The sequence below is a fragment of the Aotus nancymaae genome, unplaced genomic scaffold (genome assembly GCF_030222135.1).
Source record: "Aotus nancymaae isolate 86718 unplaced genomic scaffold, 86718_ANA_hifiasm-v0.15.2.pri h1tg000010l, whole genome shotgun sequence".
Classification (NCBI taxonomy): domain Eukaryota; kingdom Metazoa; phylum Chordata; class Mammalia; order Primates; family Aotidae; genus Aotus; species Aotus nancymaae.
Genome location: NW_026988421.1, coordinates 51,937,908 through 51,961,665, shown reverse-complemented (window position 1 = coordinate 51,961,665; position 23,758 = coordinate 51,937,908). Strand labels below are relative to the sequence as shown.

At 40.3% G+C, this 23,758-nt stretch overlaps 1 protein-coding gene across 1 annotated transcript in view; it reads left to right on the top strand.

Moving 5' to 3' along the window:
* CCDC6 (coiled-coil domain containing 6) overlaps positions 1 to 23,758 on the top strand; it is a 117,549-nt gene that overhangs the window by 34,123 nt on the left and 59,668 nt on the right. Inside the window, exon 2 of the mRNA XM_012445758.2 lies at positions 20,391 to 20,540. Coding sequence (XP_012301181.1) covers positions 20,391 to 20,540 — 150 coding nt within the window. The remainder of the gene's footprint in view (positions 1 to 20,390; positions 20,541 to 23,758) is intronic.

Sequence of the window (23,758 nt, the reverse complement as noted above, 5' to 3'; positions counted from 1 at the left end):
CCCCAAATCTGGAAAATTATCTTCTTTGACCGGATGCAGCCCCAGGTATCAAGGTGGTGATTTAGTTTGACCATGAAATCCTTGTGTCCAAATAGAATAGAAACTTTATGCTGCAAGTTAACCCCGTGCTAACCTTCCATCCCTCTTCCCTCACTGAAAACTAGAAAATGTTAATACATCAATAACCTCCAACTCACTTTACTTCTTCAGATGGCTTCCATAGAAGGTACAGTCCAGAAGCCCAACCCCTGGACACCTTCGCATGAGCAAGTGGACAAGGAACAGGATTTAAATTGGCTACCATTTTCTTACCTGCACCGGCACCGGAAACAGACACAGCTTTGTAGCTGCAAATGTAGGCAGCTGTTCAAGTCTCCATATCTTAACTGAATACTGATACCCAAGGCTGGGGAATCTGCTGGAAGAAGCATCCAGCTAGCACAGCTTCAGACATTGTTCAGGCATGCTCATTGTAACAATTCTTAGGGCAGAAGCATTGGAAACAACTGGAAGGAGTGTCAGGTGGTAGAGAGATGGTTTTGGCACATCAGTCAGGTAGGTTTTTTACAACATCAAAAATTGTTGGAGGAACATTTAATCATAGAGATACTTAAAATCTAGTAAGTGGAATGAGGATACAGTGTGCATATAACGTGAACCAATTTTGTAAAATGTGTAAGTAAGTACAGAGGTTATAAGGGGTGGATAACATTAGCAATGTTTTTCATAATTGACTATTTTTTTTATACTTGAGAATTTTCTAGTTTTCTGTAATCTATTTCCCCTCTTCCTCCTTTCTAAGTCCCTTTCCTTCCTCTCTTTCCCTCCTTCCCTTCCCCTCCTCTGCTTCCCTCCTTCTCTTCCCCTCTTCTCCTTCTATCCTTCCTTCCCCTCCCCACCTCCTCCCACCCCTCCCCCATCTTCCCCCTCCCCCTCCTCCCTCTCCCTCTTTCCTCCTCCCCCTCCTTTCCTCCCCCTCCCCTCCTTTTCTTCCCTTCCTTCCCTCCTCCTCCTTCCTTCCTTCCATCCATCTATCCATCAGCTGCTGTGCCATAAAGGACTTCAGATTATCTCCCATTTTACAGATGGGGAAATGTAGGCAGGCTGAAGAAAGAGAGCAGCTTGCCAAGGTTAATTAAGAGTTAACAGCAAAACTAGGGCTAGGGCTGAGGTCTCCTGATGAGCTAGTGCAGTATCTTTTTTATCTGCTCCAGGCTCTCTAACCAAACTGTTCATTGGAAACTTGGGGCCCTATCCTTCAGAGCTGACCCAGTTTGTCAGGGCAAGGGTCTGGGGATCAGTAGTGCATCAACTTTTTTTTTTTTAAATGGATATTAGGTGATGCTAATGACATCTTGATGTTGAGCTTTGGGAATCCATGGCCTATAAAGCAGTCCCTCCCAGATTTGTGTGTACGTGTATACACATGTAAACCCAAGGTGAATGTTTATTTTTACATACTTGAATGCTTTATATAGATAGACAAGGCAGTGTTCTTAGCCCTGCAAATGGGGTGTGACAGATTAGCCTCTTTAGCAACTCCAGAGGCACTGTTAACATATCTTAGACACAGTTTTATTAATTTTTAAAATATTTACAGTTATATACATGATACTTACACATGTTTATATAATCTAAATTCTTATGTATAATACATTAAAGCATTTTATTTATATATTCTTGTTAAATAAAACTTCACTCATGGGATCATAATGTGCATACTCTTTAGCATTTTGCCTCTCCAATTTACTGTATCTTGGGGGAGCTTTTCATTTCTAAACCCAGATCTGACTCTCCTCCTATACTGATGAGTTTTCATTTCAGGAATTGTATAGGGCAGAGGCTAAACTGCTGAGGAGGAGACCCCAAAATACAGCTACTCAGTTTATGGTGCTCTCATTTAATAGTCCAGGGCTGGTGACTTCTCCGTGAGGTTGTTCACTGGATCTTCCAGTTTCGTAGCTGTACCGTCTCGCAGGATGTTAGCCTTGCCATGGTGGTGGGAGCTGCCATATAACTTCTGGTTTGATTCCAGCCTGTGGAAAGTGGGAAGGAGCATCGATGATAACTGCTTTGTTTTTTAAGATATAACTCCAAAGTTGCATGTCACTTCCATCCACCTCCTGTTTGTCAGAAATCAGTCCCATAGCCTCACCTAGCTGCTGAGGAGTCTGGAATATGTAATCCAGCTGGGTGGTTCTGTGTCCCACCTGAATGTAGGAGAGTCCTCTTATCAAAAAGAGGATGAAGAAAGTTAATGCTGGCGGTCAGTCACATAACCATCCACTACAGCTTGATTCGTGATCCAGCAGTGGTGACAGGATGGAAGACTTAGAGCTACCAAGTATAGTGCTGTGTTTTGATATCAGCGGCATCTGTGAAAGTGGATGTGGTGTGTGATAAGTGGTGATGGATCTGGAACTACTAGACTGTGAGCTCCTCCAACAGCAGTGATAATACCTTATTCTTTTCTGTCATGAGAATTTGACCGAGTGCTTTGAACTTCAGTTAACCAGCAGAAGAGGGTGGCGAGAAAAGGCTCTTGAGATCAAAAGAAGGCTTTTTCTGCATCTCAGTGAGTGCCCATATGTTAACCAGTATCAGAGTACTTGCCATATGCCAGGCGCAGTTCTAGGTTCTGAAGTCACCACCGGCCCCGATTGTGCTCATAAGCCTACATTCTGGTGAGGGTGATAAACAGTAAAAAGATACATCCTGGTGACAATAGGCAAGAAACATTCTTGATGGAAAAAAGGCAGTGTAATGGGGTGGGGAACGGTGTCGAGGGCTCTTTAGGTTTGATGGCTGAGACAGCCTCTTCAGGGAGATGAGATGACAGGTAGCCAGCCTGCTTTGTGGCAGAGTCTAGCTAGCGCCCGGATCCCACAGTAGGAATCGCGAGTCTGGCATGTGTGGGAACAGATATGCTGGAGTGGCTGAGTGTCATGAGTGTGGGGGCAAGAGGCAGGCAGAGGCTGGACCATGGGAGGGCTGGTAGATGATCCAGGGCAAGGAACCACTATTTCTAAGTGTGATGGGAAGCCATTGGAGAATTTGAGCAGGGCAAAGAAGTGGTCAGTTTTCCATTTGTAAAACTGTGGGTGTGCAGAATGAGCATGGGTTGTGTGAGCACAGGAGTGGAAGGATCAACAGGGCCAGGTAGGCGGCTGTTGTAAGCCTGATGAGGAATGATAGTGGCTGGAACAAAGGCAATGAGAAGGCCAGAAAGAGACATTCAAGATTTACTTCCATTGGAAACAGGACTTTCTGATGGGCTAAATAGGCACAAGGGTAGTGAGAGAAAGAAAACCAAGACTTACTTCTTGCCCCCCTTTTTTTTTTTTTTTTGACTTGGGCAACTCCATGCCTCAATGCTTAGGAAACAGGGGAAGGAATCCAGAGAGATGTTTGGGGCTGATTATGTTGGAGGCGCCTATATGCTCTCTAGCTGGTGATGGTAAGTTGGCAGTTGGTTAAGAGTCTGGAGATCTGAGGAGCCTTTTCTGGCTAAGTGGTCTCATGTCTCTCTTAGTCAAGTTGCGCTTAACTGGAAGACTTTGGGCCATAGTTTATACCACTACACTGAGATCATTAGGGCATGGTAAGGATGAACTGTGCTCTTTCCTATGGCTCCTGTTGGCTTTTGAAAGACAGGTTAAAAGGCATTCTTTTTAGATATAGAGTGTGTCAGGGGTCCCCAGGACCACCCTCAGGTTTGATGATTTGCTAGGAAGACTCAAAGGACTCAGTATCTAGTCATACTCATGGCCAAGATATATTAGAACAAAAGTCTGCAAAGAAAAATTGGCATACGGAAAAAGTGCACCAGACAAAGTCTGGAGGAAACCAAGCACAGCTTCCAAGAGTCCTCTCCCAGTAGACTCACACAGGATGTGCTTAGTTCCACCAGCGTTGCATTGTAACCACACGTGTGAAGTGTCATCTACCAGGGAAGCTCATTGGAGCCCAGGGTTTTTACTGGGGGCTGGCTCTGCTTAGCATGTACCAAAGTTCCAGAATCTTAAAGGAAAGCAGGTGTTCATCGTAAACCATATTGTTTGAAAAGCTTAGGCACGGTGAGCCACTGTTTATTTGGGTGCTGGTGCGGGGGGTGGGACTGTCCTACAACTGAGGTTTCCACTTGCCATCTGAGGACCAGCCTTGTAGGCGGGACTTTCAAATGATACTGGTTTATCACTGGCTTGCTGGAAGCAGACCCGCTCCTGTGGCCTCTTTGACTGGTCCTCCCTTAACCCTGGTAGATCTGCTGTTATTTAGTATCTGAAAGAGAAGGGGAGGAAAGCATGAGGAGGAAAGTTAAATTAGCAGAGTTGTCATGCCAAACCCCATCAGCCTCCACAGGGAGGGCACCGGATTCAAAAGGCCACGTAAGAGACCTGGAGCCAGCAAATGAGACATGGAGTTTTATCCAGGGGCTTTCATCCAGGGGAGAGTGTCCAGTGGCAGTGAGCTGGTTAGGAGAACCACCTTAATTATAGAAACCGTCTAGTGGCAGCGGGCTGAACAACATGTCTGCTTGGCCTGGTGGTGATGGGCTGGGCAGGAAAATCATGTGGCTCAGTGGTGGTGGACTGGGCAGGAAAACAGCAGCCTTTGCAAACAGCCTGTGGTTTGTGTAGCATTTTCACCCAACACCCTCCCCTTAACAACAGCTTCTACCTAGCAACCTTCATTTAGCCCAAAACTCAGAGCCTTAATCCCCTGTACAGCCCATGTTCCACAGGACGGGATGGGGACCCAGATTGTGAACCCAAAAGTATCTGAAGCAGGTCTCAATCAATTTAGAAAGTTTATTTTGCCAAGATTAAGGACAAGCCTGTGACACAGCCTCAGGAGGTCCTGATGACACAGCTTGTTTTTATACATTTTAGGGAAACATAATACATCAATCAATACATGTACGATTTACACTGTTTTGACCTGGAAGGGCAGGACAACTCAAAGTGGGGGCTTTCAGGTCATAGGTGGATTTAAAACTCTTCCTGGCCGGGAGCAGTGGCTCACATCTGTAATCCCAGCACTTTGGTAGGCTGAGGTGAGTAGAATTGCTTGAGCCCAGGAATTCGAGACCAGTCTGGGCAACATGGTGAAAACTCATCTCTACGAAATAATAATAACAACAATAATACAAAAACTAACTGGGCATTGTGTCGTGCACCTGTAGTCCCAGCTACTCAGAGGGCTGAGGTGGGAAAATTACCCAAGTCCGGAAAGTCGAGGTTGCAGTGAGCTGTGATAGTGCTGCTGCACTTCAGCCTGGGCGATGGAGAGAGACCTTGTCTCAAAAAAAAAAAAAAAAGATTGGCAATTAGTTGAAAAAGTTATTATCAATAGAAAGGAATGTCTGCATTATGTTAAAGGGGTGTGGAGACTATATTTTTATCATACAGATGAAGCCTCCAAAGTAGCAGACTTCAGAGAGAATAGATTATAAATGTTTCTTATCAGACTTAAGGTCTATGTTGATGTTAATGCTGGTCAGCTTTTCCTGAATTCAAAAAGGGAGAGGAGGGTGTAATATGAGGCATGTCTGACCCTTTCTTCCATCATGGCATGAAGCAGTTTTTCAGGCTAACTTTGGAATGTCCTTGGCTGAGAGAAGGGGTCCATTCAGATGGTTTGGGGAGCCTTAGAATTTAATTTTAGTTTACAAGATGTGAACCTCCAGGTTGGCCCCTCCCGGATTCTTGTCTCAGAACACACATTCAGGTGCCTCTACCATAAAAGTCATTCTCCAGGTATGCTTAAGTTATTGCTCTCTGGTGCATTTACCCTACAAGAGCTTGCTGTCAACACATAGGAACACTATGTGTGGCATGTATGCCATCAGGGAATATACACTACTTGAAGTGATGGTTGCGATAGCAGAAAGTGACTCTTTTGCAAATCTTAAAGAGTACCTGTTGGTCACCCAACATTTAGTTTCCCTCAGTTTGAGAAAGGAAATTACAGGGCATTTCTTTCTAAAGATGAGCTGCTTTGTGATGTTCACACGCTGACAGCAGCGTAAATAATGTTGGCTTTTGTGGCAAGTTAGTGACTTTTTGGAGACTGACGCTGCAGCCTTTGGATCAGAGGAAGGTATTGTTACTGGATCGTTGAGGTTAGCCCATAGAAAGACTAGGAGTCTTGGAGCCATTCCAGGCTTTGCTTGAATTGTAGCCCTCATATTTTGTAGCTGAGATCCTCAGGCAGGTTGCTTGACCTCTCTGAGCTGGTTTGCCTACATATGATGTGGGGCTCAAATGTGTGAAGTCAGTGTATGGATTAAATGCAATACTGTATGGAAGAGCCTGCCATGGTGACAGGAATACAATCAATACTTAAACATTCTCCTCCATTATCAAGGATGATTGTCCAGTATTATGAATATATGCATATATAGAGCTGGTATATTTCTGTATGTTTATGCTCCTTCCTATTCAGCAGATGTTTGGATGCCAGACCTTAGGCCTTGAGAAGTCTCTTGAATTTATTCTGTTACTGTAGTGGATAAAAATGCTTAGCTTTTTCCTCTGTGCAGCTTAATCCCATTTCAAATCTCTTTGTTCTTGAGGCTATTTATGTAGCCAAGGTAAGATCATTCCAAGGCCAATTACTAAATGTATGGATTAATGATGCTGATTTTCTTTAATTGCTAGGAGGATTATATACCCCTTCAGGGAAGGGTTAGTGTCTGTGATATGCAGTGTCACATCCACACAGCGCTTCTTATGTAGGAGATGCTCCATCATAGATGTTAACTTTTAGAAATCGAATAATTGTAGCTGATTTTTCTAAGTGACAGCAGTTCCGGTTAGGAACTTATTATGGGGGGCGAGGTGAGGAAGCAGATGGAAGATACCTTCTGGGACTAGTGTTGAGGTTCACCCTGCCCATATCAGAAGTCGTGGGGACTTGTTTAGAAATTTAGGGTTCCTGGTGTAGAGAAGCTTTGCGTTAGGCACACAGTGAGTGATGCATGGCCAGTATTTAATCTGGAGTCATATATATATATTTTTGAGACAATCTCACTCTGTCAACAGGCTGGAGTGCAGTGGCGTGATCTCGGCTCACTGCACCCTTGACCTCCCTCAAGTGATGCTCCTGCCTCAGTCTCCCGAGTAGCTGGGACTACAGACATGCACAACCACACCCAGCTAATTTTTGTATTTTTAGTAGAGATAGAGTTTCACTATGTTGGGCAGAATGGTCTCGATCTCTTGACCTCGTGATCCACCTGCCTCAGCCTCCCGAAGTGCTGGGATTACAGGAGTGAGCCACCATGCCTGGCCAGAATCATTTTCTTTTGCAATCATTTTACACTCAGCTAACCTCCAAATGGAGATCAGCTGCCAGTGAATTTTTTTCTTTGCTTGGATTTTTGTTCTGATTTGTTGTTTTTAATTTCCTTTAAGATTTCTTTGCCTTGGAGAATGCACCTTGTGGGGGAAAGGGTGGGAGGAGCATTGGATTCCACAGTCATCTCTGTCTGTAATTGGCCCTACTTTCTATTGCAGAGGTCATTTTATCACAGAGCTCCCCCTGTTGATTCTTTGAAGTTAGAAGATGTTTGACTACCTCCTTTTCTCTGCACAGTTGCAACTGAGAAACACCTCATGTTTTCCAAGCATGTAGAGCTGTAGGAATGGTACATGCCGGTCTTCACGTATTAGCCATTACCCATGGGCCAGGGTTGGAAACCTCAGGTGTCAGGGATAGGTACAGATGTAGAGGGTGTGGCATTGATAGTTTTCTTGTTAAGAAGCTGGATAGAAGCCTCCATATTTAACAACACATCTTCCAAAGGCAGTGAATAACTTCCCCCAGTGGCTTCTGAGCTAAAATGTTTTGGAGGTAGTAATTTGATCAACTTGAAGATCGTGTGTTAAGTTAATCATTGATGTCAATCACAAACACAGAACACCGCTGTACTCATTTCTCCCTTGTAGTTTGTGACTCTCATTCTTACAAATGTGTGTGGTTTGAGACTATTAGCCACAGCCCTTTGTTGTCTCATCTCTTTTTATATATCATGCATACATCTGAGGAGGTCTATACTGTTTTTCTCAGTAAGAGGTGGGAGTCTAGTTCCTATCTCTTGATCTTGGCTGTGATCTTGGGTCTCAGCTCAGCTGAATCTCCACCTGAATGCAGCCACGTGAGTGAACCCAGTGAAACCAGCCAAGAAACCACCCATTAACCCATAGAGTAATGACAATACATTGTTGTTGTTTATAGCCTTAAGTTTTGGCATAGTTTGTTATGTTACAATAGGTAACTGATTGAGTAAGCTTGTTCTGGCAGAAAATACTTTGGCAAGGATCCTATCATGCCCTCCTGTATCCCGCCTAACAATCATCAGTTTAAGAAAGCCTTTCACCTCTTAGTATATTAATAATTTGGATCAGTCTGATTGCTTTCTTCTCAGTTTCTCACTGAAAGGGTTGTTAGGTGCTAGCTTTGTTTTGTAAGGAAGGGAAGGTTGTTGATTTGCGGGCATGATTTATTTTGGGGAAAGGATTGTTTGGGTGTTATGCTTTACTGGGGTTAGGGACTTAGCAACTTGAGTGGACTGTGCATCTGTAAATGTAGCAAAAGGTAATAGGAATTTTGAGAGGAAGAGTAAGAAAACACCAAAGTAGCTTTTGAAAATGATGCCTTAAACTGGTTCCATACTTAAAGGTGGGGGAACTTTATTCTACTTTGATTGAATCTCTGCTTTTAGGACCCAGATTCAGGCTACTTTTCATAGCAGAATTCAGTTACATCATGGCATGAATGAGTTTTTGAAAGCTGGTCATGGGAACTGACTGCAATTTATGTTGTTGTAATAGAAAATGTTACCCTAACAACCAACTTACGGATTAGAACATTTGTGACTTTTAGAGCATTTATGAGTTGGAATATGCCTATAAATATAGTAGAGATGATATTTGAATGATGGGCTAGCTATTTTTCTAAATACATCAAAGTGATAAGTATTAGACATGTCCAATTTTTTAAGTCAGTGAATTGTTATAGTGATGTAGAGTTAGGGCTTTCTCATGTTTTACTGAACTATGTTATACATTTAAGTCTGTATCTTTTATTGCTTTCTAAGGTCATTTAACATTTTTATATTTCATTGACATTTCTTTTTTTATATTTCTGATATAAGTGAAAAGCATGCATGTCATAGAGAATGCTTTTTAAAAAACAGCTTATTGAGATACAATTTTATATACCATAAAATTTACACATGTAAGATGTACAATTCAGTAGTTTTTATATTTACAGAGTTGTACTAAAATCTAATTTTAACACTCGCTGTTCCTCTCCCCACCACCCAACCTTCCCTGCCCTAACCTTATACAACCACAAATCTTTCTGTCTTTATAAATTTGCCCATTCTGGACATTTCCTATAAATGGGATCATATAATATATGGTCTTTGGCATCAAGCTTCTATCATATAGCATAATATTTTTGAGCTTTGTATTGTAACGTGTATGAATTCTGAGAGGGAAAATGATTTATCCACCAAGTTATATTTATACCATTGTTTAACTTTTTTTGGGGAACAGAGTCTCGCTTTGTCACCCATGCTGGAGTGCAGTGGGGTGATCTCGGTTCACTGCAACCTCCGCCTCCTGGGTTCAAGTGATTCTCTTGCTTCAGCCTCCTGAGTAGCTGGGACTACAGGTGCCTGCCACCATGCCTGGCTAATTTTCTGTATTTTTAGTAGAGATGGGATTTCACCGTGTTAGCAAGGATAGTCTCAGTCCGACCTTGTGATCTGCCCTCCTCGGCCTCGCAAAGTGCTGGGATTATAGGCGTGAGCCACTGTGCCTGGCCAACTTTTATTATGTAATATTTTATTCCAACAAAAGAATAGGTGGACCATAACACATGTAAGTTATAAAGCATGACAAAATGAGCACCTGGATTCCTACTACTCAAAAACAAGAATGGTACTGATACCATTGCATCTACCTATGAATTTCATTCCTATCCTATTCCTCCCACCTCCTCATCTCTAAGTGTATCCCTAAGCAATATATTATTTCTTCTGATTTTTTAGTTTATTAATAAATGTATTTTTCTGCAGCTTTTTTCAATACGAAGTTTCTTAGCTTCATTCATATTATATTTAACTGTATTTCTTTTGATTTCATTGCTTTTTAATTTTCTGTGTGAATATACTGTTTTTCTTCTGAATTGGTATTTGGGATGTTTCCAGTATGTTATTTAATAATCAACAGTGCAATGAATATGTTACAACTGCTTTCTTCTATACATGGAAGAGTTTATGTAGGGCCTATACCTAGCAGGAGAATTGCTACACAGTAGAATACAAAAACATTTAGTTTTAAAAATATCTGTACCAATGCACACTGCCGTATATGTTATATAAGAATTCCCACTGATCTTCTTACTTGTCAACACTTGATATTGTCAAACTTGTTAATTTTTGTCAATCTGGGATGTCAGAAATTGTGATCTTAATTTGTACCCTTTTAACTATTTCTGAGGGTAATTATGAACTTTTAAAAGCTTTAAAAAAATTTGTCATTCAAATTTTTAAAAATGCCTGCTTGTGTCATTTTTTTCTTGAGACAGGAGACATTTTCCTGTCTCAAGAAAATATATATATATATATTTCATATATAATATCATAAATATATATATATATATATATTTTTTTTTTTTTTCTTTTCCTTGAGACAGAGTCTGGCTCTGTCGCCCAGACTGGAGTGCAGTGGCCCAATCTCAGTTTACTGTAAACTCCGCCTCCCAGATTCAAGCGATTTTTGTGCCTCAGCCTCCTGAGTAGCTGAGACTACAGGTATGCACCACCATGCCTGGCTATTGTTTTGTGTTTTTAGCAGAGATGGGGTTTCAGTGTGTTGGCCAGGCTGGTGTTGAACTCCTGTTCTCAGGTGATCCACCCATTTCAACGTCCCACAGTGCTGGGATTACAGGCGTGAGCCACCATGCTGGGCCAGAGGTTATATTTATTAATAAAGTTGTTGTTTATGTGTTCTAGTTACTAGTCACTTGTTTCTTAAAATGTATAAGTATCCTTCAGTTTCAGGGCTGCCTTTTCACTGTTTTTATACTGTCCTTTTTCTCTGGCTGCCTTCAAGATTTTCTTTTTGTCTTTAATTTTCTGTAATTTGATTATAATTATTTGAGGATATGTGTCTGTTTTCTGTTCCTTTTGAATTTATCCTGAATGGGACTTTCTGAGCTTCTCGGATCTGTGGTTCATTCTGTTTCATTAATTTTGGAAACTTTTGCCATATCTTTTCAAATCCTCTGTCTTATTAATTTAACGTTTTAGAAGAAAAAAATTGTGGGACCATTTGATAACCCGTGGATAATCTGTCCCTCACCTCCCCCGCTCTTTGTTTGAATTTATTTGTAAAAATAGTTTCTATTGACTTATCCTGAGTAAAGTTTAAGCCACACCAAGTCAACTGATGAGCTAATTGAAGGAATTCTTCATCTCTGATTAGCTTTTTAATTCCTATCATTTCCATTTAGCTCTTCTAGTTTCTATCTCAGTGAAATTTCCCATATGTTTATGTATATTGTTTACCTTTTCCATTAGACCTTTAAACATCTTAAGCATGGTTGTTTAAAATCACTGTGTGATAATTCCTACATTTAGGCCATCTCTGAGTCTTTTCTGTTGTCTTATCTCTTGATTTTGTTTGTACAGTCTTGTAATTTTTTTTTTTTTTGGTAAATTTTGATCGAATGCCAGACATTGTGTGTGTAGAAGACCAGTAGAGACCAAGGTAAATTGTTTTGTTTTTGGAGACAGAGTCTCACTGTTGCCCAGGCTAGAGTGCAATGGCACGATCAAGACTCACTGCAGCCTCAACCTTTCTGGGTTTAAGTGATCCTTACATCTCAGCCTCCTGAGTAGCTGGACTACAAGCACACACTGCCACAGCCAGCTTATTTTTTTTTTAATTTATTTTTATTATTTTTTAAGACAGTCTAACTCGGTCACCCAGGGTGGAATACAGTGGCGTGATCTTGACTCACTGCAACCTCTACTTCCTGAGTTCAAGCAATTCTTGTGCCTCAGCCTGTAGCTGGAATTACAGGCACTCACCATCAGGCCCAACTAAGTTTTTGCATTCTTAGTAGAGACGGGGTTTCACCATGTTGGCCAGGCTGGTCTCCAACTCCTGACCTCAAGTGATCCACCTGCCTTGGCCTTCCAAAGGACTGGGATTACAGGCATGAGCCGCCACACCTGGCCACACCCAGCTTATCTTTTAAATTTTTCAGAGATGGGATTTTACCATGTTGCCCAGTCTGGTCTTGAACTCCCAAGTTCAAGTGATCCACCCACCTTGGCCTCCTAAAGTGCTAGGATTACAGACACAAGCCATTGCGCCCAGTAGTTTTTCTGCCTAGAAATGAGTATGCCTCTTCTTCTGTTAGGCCATGACTAGGGGATTGAGTTAACTTGATCAGTAATTGAGTTGAGTTTGGGTCTTCATGTTCTTTCTTTCATTCTGCCACAGGTATTAAATTTTTCCAGCTGTGAACTGCTGTTACCTTATACTTAAAATAGTGCCCCACTTTCCTCAGTGTTCTTGCTTTACTTTCTCAGTTCTTTTAGGAGTTCTCGAATGCCTGGGCTGTAGTATAATCTTGCCCTGGACCCTTCTTCAGCAATAGATTACCTTTGGTGGTTTAGATCTCATATCTGGGTACATTGTAGAGGCAGGGGGATGATTCTCATTTCCTCTGATCCAGTTTAAGGTAGGCCCTGGTACCTGGGTCATGGAGATAGAGTCTCCTCAGCAATCCTCTTCCCTTCTTCCTCTGGTAGTCAGACTGCCTTGAATCTGGTGTGTATATGTGCAGAAAAGTTTCCAGCCTTTCTTTGGGGGCATGATCTGTGTCTGAGTCCCGTGGATGGAAGGGTTCCTACCTTTGCTTCACACACAGACCAGTTTTGCTTCTGGCTCTCATGCTGAAGCAGTCTCTGTTTGCCTAGACTCTGGGATTGGAGGGTTTATTGTCCCACCCAGAGTGGCTTAAGGTATTTTAGTTTTTATTTTATCTTGAGACAGAGTCTCACTTTTTTGCCTAGGCTGGAGTACAGTGGTATAATATTGGCTCACTGCAACCTCCGCCTCCCAGGTTCAAGTGATTCTCATGCCTCAGCCTTCTAGTAGCTGGTATTACAGGTGTACACCACCATACTGGCTAATTTTTGTATTTTTACTAGTAACAGGGTGTTGGCATATTGACTAAGCTCGCCTTTAACTTCTGGCCTCAAGTGATATGCCTGCCTCAGCCTCCCAAAGTGGTTGTTTCTATATCTATGGATTCATGTCTTTTATTAGTTCTGGGAAGTTACCAGCCATCATCTTCAGTTAATCTTTCCTTCTTTTTCTCTATACTTGTCATCTTAATCTTTACTTATATGTGTATTAAATCTTTTCATTTTCCTTCCTATGTGCTTTGATAGTCTTTCCCATTTTTCATCATCTTGCTTCTTTGTGCCACATTTTGGATTAATTCTTAGGTTTGTCTTTTGGTTATTTACTTTGCTATTCAGTGGTGTCAGATTTGCTATTGAAATGGAAAATCCAAGATGAATGTAAACATTTATTTTAAGACATTCTGTTTTCTTTTCAAACCTGCTTGATCTTTTGTTAATCTCTTGCTGCTTATTCATCATATTTTGTTTTTTAAATGTTTTATAAAGTTATAGTTTCTGCGAATTTGAATATCTGAAGCCTAATGGATCATGAGGATTTAGGGGAGTTAGTGCATATATATGGGGTTCAAAATAGATTGTTTCTGTTAATTTATTTATAGTGGTTTGTGCCTTTTGTATGATTTTTGTTTGAGAACACAACATGGGATTTTTTTACCCTCATTCACACACACACGCGCGTGCGCGCGCGCGCACACACACACACACACTTTTTTCCAGAAACCTTCCTTGTTTTCTCATTAATCCTTCTGTTCATGTCCCCTCCCCAACCCTTTTGTATCTTTTTAGTGCTTACTCATGCAAGGCAAGGCACTAGGATAAACTCTTAATGTGAATTACTTCAGTTTGTCTTCACAACCAACCAGAGGGAGGTGCCATTATTTTCACTTTAGAGGAGAAAGCAGCACCCTGAAGAGATTCCATGACTCCTGTAGGGTCATACAGCTGGACAAAGGTCCAACCACCTTGTAAACCAGGTAGTGTGAGTCAAGCCTGACAGTGTCTATGAACCTCCTCTAAAGAGTGGTCTGCAGGGCAGTACTTCAACTGTGTGTCCCTTGCCGATAAGGAAATAAGTTCATAAATTCAGTGTAAACATTTAGCTACTTTTCTAGCAATTTCTCATTGCTCTATATCCAAGCAAGTGACCAGTGGATCCATCTTCTTGAACCGAGCGTGGACCAGGTCGGGTGTTGTTGAACTTACATGATGAGATGTGTATGCAAACCTGTGTTCTAGTTATGTGCAGTAGGACGTGCGCAGGACATGTGTCTGTCCACTGCAGATGGAGGTGGGCAATGACATCTACCTGGTCTTTCATGAAAGCTGGTTTGAGAGAAACCACAATTGGTAAAATTTAGTGACAGTTAAGAATTCTTATCCAGAAAGTCACTCTTTGGTGCTGTTTTCTCTCTTTCCCTGCAATCCTGTAATAGTGGCCTGGGCTTAGAATCTGAGGCAGAATTATCACATTTGCCAGGGCTAATAATGATTCTTTTCCAATCCCTGTGTATATGAGTGACTTGCTGGCAATACTGGAATGGAATAAATACTATGAATGCTTTAATTATCAACTAATAGTTGCTTTTATTGTGAGCTAGTGTGCAGTATGTGAAGGAAGCATATACTAGTCTAGTGCCTCCAAAGACTAAATGGAGAATTGTAATTCTCGGGCATGTGATTGAAATCCTCTTGTTGCTTCTTCTAATAGTAGAAATAAAGGCACATACAGGCTTGTCCTCTGTGTCATCTGCTACCTATCCTTGCTGTACTGGCACTTAAATATTAAACAGATGTCTACAGGACAGTGGTTGGTGTTGATAAACCCATTGCTGTGACCGACAGTCAAGGTAATAAAAGGGTTGCCAGCCATTGCTCGTGAAGGATTCTGCTAAAACTCTCACTATCTCCCAGAACAATCAATGGTATACCCAGGAAAGGACAGTTTAAAAAGAACAAGTTCTTATTCAGTTGCCTGATGGTGTGTTGGGTGGTTCCCGCTATCCTAATAATATGATTTCATATGCTATTTCAAACTGAAATGTTAAGATCATTAATTTGTGACTAGACAACAAAATAGTAAATTTAAATAATTAGAATAATAAATAGAGCCTGCCTGGACTCTTAAAGCTTTGAGCTGTCTTAGTTTCATGATTCTTTGTTATTAAAACAAGTCATCAACTACTTAAAAGTAATTTTTTTGTTTTAAATAAGTGCAAATGTGTTATCTTGGAGGCAGTTGAACTTTCTCCTGACCATATCCATAGGGCTGCTACCAAATAGATGTTTGTCTGTAATTTCTTGCTTTGGGAGAACTGTTCTTTTTTTTATGCTTAATGGATTATGAGTTGCAACATTCTGCGTGATTTTGGTATTGGAACTTGGATTTTCTCTTCTGTGGTTGAGTGCTATTGTGAAGGGTTTTAAAATTCTTTCTGTACTAACCCTTGATCTCCAAAATGCCATTATAAAAGAACAGAAACACTAAACGATCACATTAAAATCTCCTGTCAGATTTGTGCTCAGGTTATGGTAGCAGTGGGTCAGAACAAACTGTTTTCCTTATCTGCAGAAAATTATGCTCATTTAGAGTGTGGTTGCCTAAATCCGTGGTGACTCAGGAGATTTTTCTGTAGTTTTTTTGGTGTTTATTTTTCCCACAGGACTTGGTAAATTTCTCCTGTTCCTACTCTTCCTTTCTTTCTTTATTTCCCTTTTACTAGATTTTAGTAGGTTGGGAAAAAAATGATGAAGAGATGCTTCGTGGTCTAGTCCTCATATTAACAGACAGTGATTACTGCTGGGTGAGGGGAAATGTGTTAAATTACAATACAAATTAATGGTTCTGATTATACCAAATTTAATTTCTAATATAGCAACTAGAACCTGAATATGGAACAGGAAAATATCATAAAATTATTCTATTTCCTCCATATTTTCCCAGTCTACAAACAGATAAAACAGTATGAAAATGTTTCTTCCTTCAAAGAGTTTCTAATTATTTTGTTCACATTTTCATTTGAGAATTTATGGAGCTATAGGTAAACCTTGCTTCATTTATTTAGCTTTGGAAATAGAACTTTAATTTTGAATTGGGGTATGTTTAGATATGCTGAGACTTGGCAAGCATTTTAGATAAAAAGGGAAATATATTGATAAACCTGAGAATGAGATTTCATGAGGTAGCCTGTTTTTTCTCCCCTCTGTCCACCTTCATGCTTTGTGAATGGTACCTGGGGCTGGTTTCTTTGCCTGTAGGCCACTGTCTACCTGGTTCCTTGCTGGCTGCTTTCGGGGCAATACATTGGAAAGGTAATTTGTTTTACAGCTTAAATAAAAAGTTCTGCCTTGAGATTGGTAGGGGAAAACAGGACTAAGACTGAGACTGAGGTGATACTGCATGTGAGAAATCTGCAGGAAGAGGTCAAATGGACACTTAATACTTCCTTTTTAATGATGCATGGTTCATTCTCTGATAAGTTTATGCATATTATCAGGACACTGTATCCGATTTCATTTTGTTTTTCCTGAGGCTGTATTGGATATAGCATCCTGCTTTTTGTCCTCATTTATATGCTCATTCCTAAGTTGATCAGCACCAATGGGAAAAAGAGGGAGCTCTGGGGTTTTGTGTTTGAAGGACCTGGAGATCTTGTACTGATGTTTTCTCTGGGCCTTTAGATGCCATGAGAGGCAGAATAACACCTCCCAATTAGAAATAAGAACTGGCAAAAACTTAGCTCAAGGTGGCCTCTGATAAAAGCTGTGTTTCAGGCTATGTTAACCCTTTGTTAAGTTAGCTAGATTTTGACAGGTTTCACCAGAAGAATTTCTCATGTTCATTCAGTGGTCCTGAGAATGGCATTTTCTATTAATGAGCTTCGCCCAGAAATAAGTGGCTATTCTAAAACAGTGAATAATTTTGTCTGCCAAAGCTTCAGCATCCCAAGACCTGTGGCACATCTTTGGAAGGCACATTTAGAGCAGGCCTAGCTTCCTTCAGCTTCTCCCTCCCCCGTTCTTTTTACATTTTGCTACTGTCCTTGGGAAGAACTGCAAAGGAAACCGTGCTCTGTGAATACAGTGTGTTGATTATGAGTCCTTTTAAAAAATCAAGATATAATTCAATTCACATGCTGTAGCATTCACCCTTTTAAAGTATATAGTTCTGTGGTTTTTAGTATATTGGGAAAGTTGTACAAACTTTTAACCCCAATTCCAGAACATTTTAATCACCCCAAAAAGAAACTGTGTAGCCATGAGGAGTCATTCCCCATCCCCCTCCACTAGAGCCACTCATCTACTTTCTACCAAAAATTCTTTTTTATGTTACAGTAAAATCTCCTTTCTCTATAACTTAGTGGGTAGATGGATTGGGGAGGCGGAGCTTCACATGTAAACTCTTAAGGTTGATTTTCAACTTCTCACAGGAATAATCTCTTAAGTTTCTTATTTGCTACTTGTCACTTCTAGGCTCCTGTGTAAAGAGAAAGGTGATCCGCCTAGCCTCTGAGTCCACTTCACTTTTACTGCTTGTAGTAAAATTTACCAGTTATCTAAAATACTAAATGTGTGTTAGTGTGCAAGAAGTTGAATCTGACCTGATAATGAAATTAGTTTATGACAAACACCCTTTTGAATGCCAAGTCTAGAATCACCTGCAAAAGCTCTTCAGTTTCTCTCAGCCTTTCTGTTCTCCAACTTTTAGAATAGTCAGAATTCAAATCATATAGGACTTTGTCAGTCGAAACCAGAAAAACTGGTAGCTTGAATAGATAGATGGCAGGCTTGGATATGTATATATCAAATATGCCTTAAATGAATACTTTGAATTCCTGCACATTGCTCTAGTATGAAATCCTGGAGTTTGAGAGTTTGGAAGGCAAATGGGAATTGATTTAAAGGAGGAGGGGAAGTAGAGTCCTCAGCAGTTTTCCTTGATATAGTGGAAAGAGTAAGACATTGAGAAGCGTTAATGAAATAGGAGGTGTGTAAGAGAACCACTGGGGGAACCTGTGGACTTCTCACTGGGTGCCCCGGGCTGGTAATACACATTTATTAGCTGAAGGATTTTGTCTTTGTTGTTTAACTCTCTTGGACCACACCAGAATGGCTTAAAAAATTTGAGTGCTGGACTTTCTCCCAAAGCCTCCACTGTTTGTGTTTGTGTAGCTCTGTTTTTCAGTCAGTGTACTATGTGTGGCTCTCTTTTGTAGAATTGCTCAGCAAGGAGTTCCAGAAGCTGGCATACTTCCTCTAGGGCCACAGTGATAGAGAGCAGGGAGGGTGGACTCCACAGAAACCATGGATATTAGAGTGTGTGGATGTTGGGGAAGCTGGCGAGTATACACAGAAATTGAAACCGCCAGAGTCGGGAGTGATTGTTGGAGCCTTTTACAGTAAGAGGTGGTAATTGTTTAATGTGGGTGCCCATTTGTCTTCTGCCTGTCTGGCTCTTGGAATATTATAAATAACAGGTGCTGGAGGCTTGGAATTCATGTGGCTTTTCCTCTCTCAATTTGGCAGACAAAACAGAAATGCATTATTTCGCATAAATGCATCAAAGTGTTGTGGTTTAAAATGGTCTTTAGGCTGGGCGCGATGGTTCATGCCTGTAATCCCAGCACTTTGGGAGGCCGAGGCGGGCAGATCACAATGTCAAGAGATCAAGACCATCCTGGCCAACAAGGAGAAACTTCGTCTCTACTAAAAATTCAAAAATTAACTGGGTGTGGTGGCACGGGCCTGCAGTCCCAGCTAGTCGGGAGGCTGAGGTAGGAGAATCGCTTGAACCTAGGAGGTGGACGTTGCAGTCAGTGAGCCAGGATCACGCCACTGCACTCCAGCTTGGTGACAGAGTGAGACTCTGTCTCAAAAAAAAAAAAAAAAAAGTTATTTAAATAGACTTGAGTTTGTTTGAAACAAGGATGCTCTTTCCAAAAGATTAATTTTCTTCAAAGATGGTCAGGCTTTTCTGTTTAGACAGAATCATAATAAGCCTAACCTATTAAAACATTTTTTTCAGGGAGAGAGGAGGGTATCTACAGAAGAATATTTTCATCTCCATTGAATAATGCTTGACCCCCTTTTCTTCTGTTTTTAAAGTTCACTAATCCCTCTTGTGACTTGATTCCAAAAAAATTCCCAAAAGGGAAATAAAGTAAAAAATGAAGCCCCTCTCACCCACCTTTACCCTTCACCCCCTAGATTCCCACTACCTCCTAATGACTAGTTTTAGCCATTTGTATAATTTTTTTCTAGTAATTATTCAGCTATTCAGTAAACATGTAAATGTGTCCATGTATATTTGTAATGCCTTTTATTTTTTACTATTTTGAGACAACATCTTACTGTCACCCAGGCTGGTGTGCAGTGGCATGATCTCGGCTCACTGCAACCTCCATCTTCTGGGTTCAAGTGATCCTCTTGTCTTGGCCTCCCGAGCAGCTGGAACCACAGGTGTGTGCCACCACGCCTGACTAATTTTTTGTATTTTTGTTAGAGACAGGGTTTTACCATGCTGCCCAGGCTGGTCTCAACTCCTGAGCTCAAAGTGATCCACCCACCTCTGCCTCCCAAAGTGCTAGGATTACAGGTGTGAGTCAATGCACCTGACCCATAATGCCTTTTTGATGGCTTATTCAAACCTATCCAAACCCTTTAAGTGACTTCATAAGGAGGTGATATAATTTTACTTTTAAGTGAGTTGAGTCTGCTCCAGTAAAAAATGTTGCCCACATATTTTAATTATAAACCTTTGAGATGTAGTGACCTGTGAGAGTTATCATGAATTGATGTACATAGCATAGGACTTGACCTGTCTGCTACATGAGGAGGACCTTTCTGTATTCTGCTTATTTATTTTTGACAGTTTCATAAAAACTGCAGTGTGATAGTTGCTAATTTCTTTGAAATATCACTTTAAGAATAAGGACCACACATAGTAAAGGGGGGCTCTTTGGGGTAACAATAATATTCATTTTTATAGACTCTGGTGAATTCCTCTGTTTTGCATTTCTTGGGTGTGTTGGTTCACAGCTAAAAATAGAGCTGTAATTAAAATGGGCACCCTTTCTGGAAATAAGAACTATATTTCAATTAGTAAATTTCCTGTTTCCTTAACATGTGTTTTGTTCTTTTTTTTTTTTTTAAACAGCAAGCCAGGGCTGAGCAGGAAGAAGAATTCATTAGTAACACTTTATTCAAGAAAATTCAGGCTTTGCAGAAGGAGAAAGAAACCCTTGCTGTAAATTATGAGAAGGAAGAAGAGTTCCTTACTAATGAGCTCTCCAGAAAATTGATGCAGGTAAATTATCTTTTCTACTCCCTCATCTTCTCTGCCCATTTTCCTCTCTAGGGAAAAATGACTTTGATATAGCACTTTGCTTGTAACATTTGCTGATGAGGTTGTAGCTTAAGTTCTTTGGAGATTCAAAATACCAGGTAAGGGTGGCAGCAGTGATACTCCAGACTGTGGTTTTTTGTCTCATCTGAATGTTAGGTAAGCTATTTTGTACCTTGAGCATTTCCAAAAAATTGCTGATGAGCGCAAGATCTTGGCATGAGATGTTGAATGTAGCATTTTTGGAAGTATGGGGATTAATGCCAAATGTGAAATTTTTCTCCTTTATTGTTGAATCTATAATAAGTACATAAACTTTTTGGCAGTCATAGGTGGGTCTTTTGCACTAAAATATGAAGATATAAAGTGAAACATCTTTAGGAAATAGAAAGATATCCAAGAGAGTTAAAACTACTCACAATCAACCATGTTCAAATGAGTAGTATGTTACTGGACAAATATCAGACTGCTATTAAAACTCAACATTGATGACAAGTAATATATAGAAGATGCCACACAAAACATATAGGAAGGTTTGATTTTTCTAATTCAGAGGCTCATTCTCTCCCCCTCCCCTTTTTTCTGTCCCTTCTAAGCTTACTGGTAAAATACGAAGGTAAAATTTGCTTAGGGGAAATAGTTTGTGGGTATGAACTTAAAAATAAGTGAGATACTGAGTTTTCATTGTTTAACAAAACTTGTTCAAAATAGTGAGCAAGTATAAAATTATCAGAACATTATTACCATTTTGTCTTTAGATGTCTGTGAAACACCCCCTTGTAACATCATCAATAACAATTTCATTGATTTGCTTGAACTATATAATTAGTGAGGTTGTAATAAGAAGGTACTTGAGGCTTTTTAAAAAAATCTTCCTCAGTTATTTTCTTACCTCCCCACATAGATGATCCTGGAAGAGTATACTGGAAGCTCTGGTGTAGAAACTTTCATATTAAGACCATAACATGTTCCAGGCAACTTTTACCCCTGTCTTTCTATTTGTCTCATTTTTCTACCTAATTACTGAATAAAGATACTGTTAAGCTTGCACCAAATTTGATTTATATGGTAGTTACTGAAATGTGAAGAATAGCGGTAACCAGGCAATTACTGTCTAGCAGAGATTTATGACAAAATTTTTGCACTGAAAGTTTTTGTTTATCATTTGCATTGTGATTTGGAGAAAAATGGGTGGAGAAGGTTAGTTTGACCTTTGAGTATATCTCACCAGGGCAGCATTAAATGACTTATTTTACTTGGTGCTTCTCGAATCAAGGGGATGTAATTATGACTTACTTTTCCTTTTCCTAAGTGTATGTGTAATCAGGTGCCATAATTTTTGACACTGCAAGAAACATGTTTTTCTTTAAATTAACGTGGTTATTTTTTGGCATCTTTAACCAAAGTACATTATAGGACCATCAAGACCTAGCCGGATCATGTTCCTTTTCTCAGCATATCTCCAGTATGAGTGATTGTATTGTCTGGAATTGGCCTCTCATTCACTTATGTAACCCACCTACCTTCCAAGAATATTGATGTTCCTTAAAATAAGATACTAAAAAAGAATGAAAACATAAGAACATAATGCCACAGCGAAGGAAGTTATTTATAGTTGTATACTTGGGGTAAGAAGGCTTGAACTTAAAATTGAAGCTCTAAGCATCCTCTAAATAATGTTATAACTTGTAGAAATGTAGTGATTGTGTTTTCCTAATTCTTATATCTAAAAAAGTAGTTATTGGTCAAGAGAAAACAAAATCAGACCAAAATCATGGAAAAATTTTTCGGTGGATGGTGAATCTTTTTAAAGGGATTGAATAGTATATAAAACTGAACAAAATAAACTGTTTTTGCCAAAAGTGGTATACAGTGTGTAGCCCTAGTCTTCCTGTGGGTATGTCTTACGTTTGCCTTCAGCCAAAAGTAAGGGCCTAGTATGAAGGTGTGATTCTGTGAAAACATTGTTTGGGGATCTCTAAATGGGTCTCAGCTTGTTGGTGATTCAGCTTGTAGAATCTGGACAGATGGATGGTTAGCATGTCCCTGAGACAATCTGTCATGCATCCCAGCTTGGTTTTTAGGCTTAATGTTGTGTAAAATTTACATAACATAAAATTTACCATTTTAGCCGTTTTTGAGTGTGCAATTCAGTGGCATTAAGCATTTTCACCTTGTTGTGCAGCCGTCACCAACATCCGTCTCCAGAACTTTTTCAAACTGAAACTCTGTGCCCATTAAACAATAATGCCCTATCCGCTTCCCCTGGTCTTTAGGGTTTTGAAAGGAGATGGATAACAGATAGTTTTAGGTTCAGGTCTCTGGCCATTTCTCAAGCTGGTGCCATTCTGAGGCATGATAGGAGATCTGTTGCTTTAGACACCAGCTATCACAACATGTCTGTGTTTTGATAAGTGCCTAAGAACCTGCCCCCTATTGTTGGCCAGTTGGAGGGGTATCATAGCTGCAGCAGGGGAAGGGCCTTTCAGCCTACGATACTCATCCCTCAGGCTCCCAATATGTATTTCCTTAATGGGTTCAACCAGTCTTTTGTTAAATGCCCACTTTTTCTGCCACCCAGCATGGAAATACTGTTTTCCATCTGGAAGATTTTTGGAGTAATTGATACCAATAGACTTTTCTAACTATGTAATTATTTTAATATGGCTTTCTAGGATGTTTGCTTCTGGATAGGACCTTGCTATGAAAAGACTGCTAAGAGAAACCATACAACAGGTATCACCCACAGACAAATGGATGCATTGACCTGTTCACTATGAAAGTGTTCAGCATTTTTCACCCAAAGGCCACTGAAAGGACTGAGAAGGCTATGCGCAGATCAATTTTTGTTTTGTCACAGTGCTTTGGCTATTATTTCTGATAGTGATTGGATAATGCTTTTATGTGCATTTCAAAGGGATTCTTTGATCCTGAGAACAAAATGAGAACTATAAAAGAGACGTGTCTCTTCCTGTCTGCTATGGCCAAGTTGGGTATCCAATACCTTTAAAAATGGAATCAAGTTTACTTAAGTATACATGAGAGGAAATCCCTTTGCTCTTTAAAAGATCCAGTTTGGGAGATGACTTAAACACTCCATATTTGTCAGTCCTCACCAATAGGAAAGCAAACACACACAAAAGGGAGCATGCAGCTCTTCTCCCTTGGTTTTGTGTCTATCC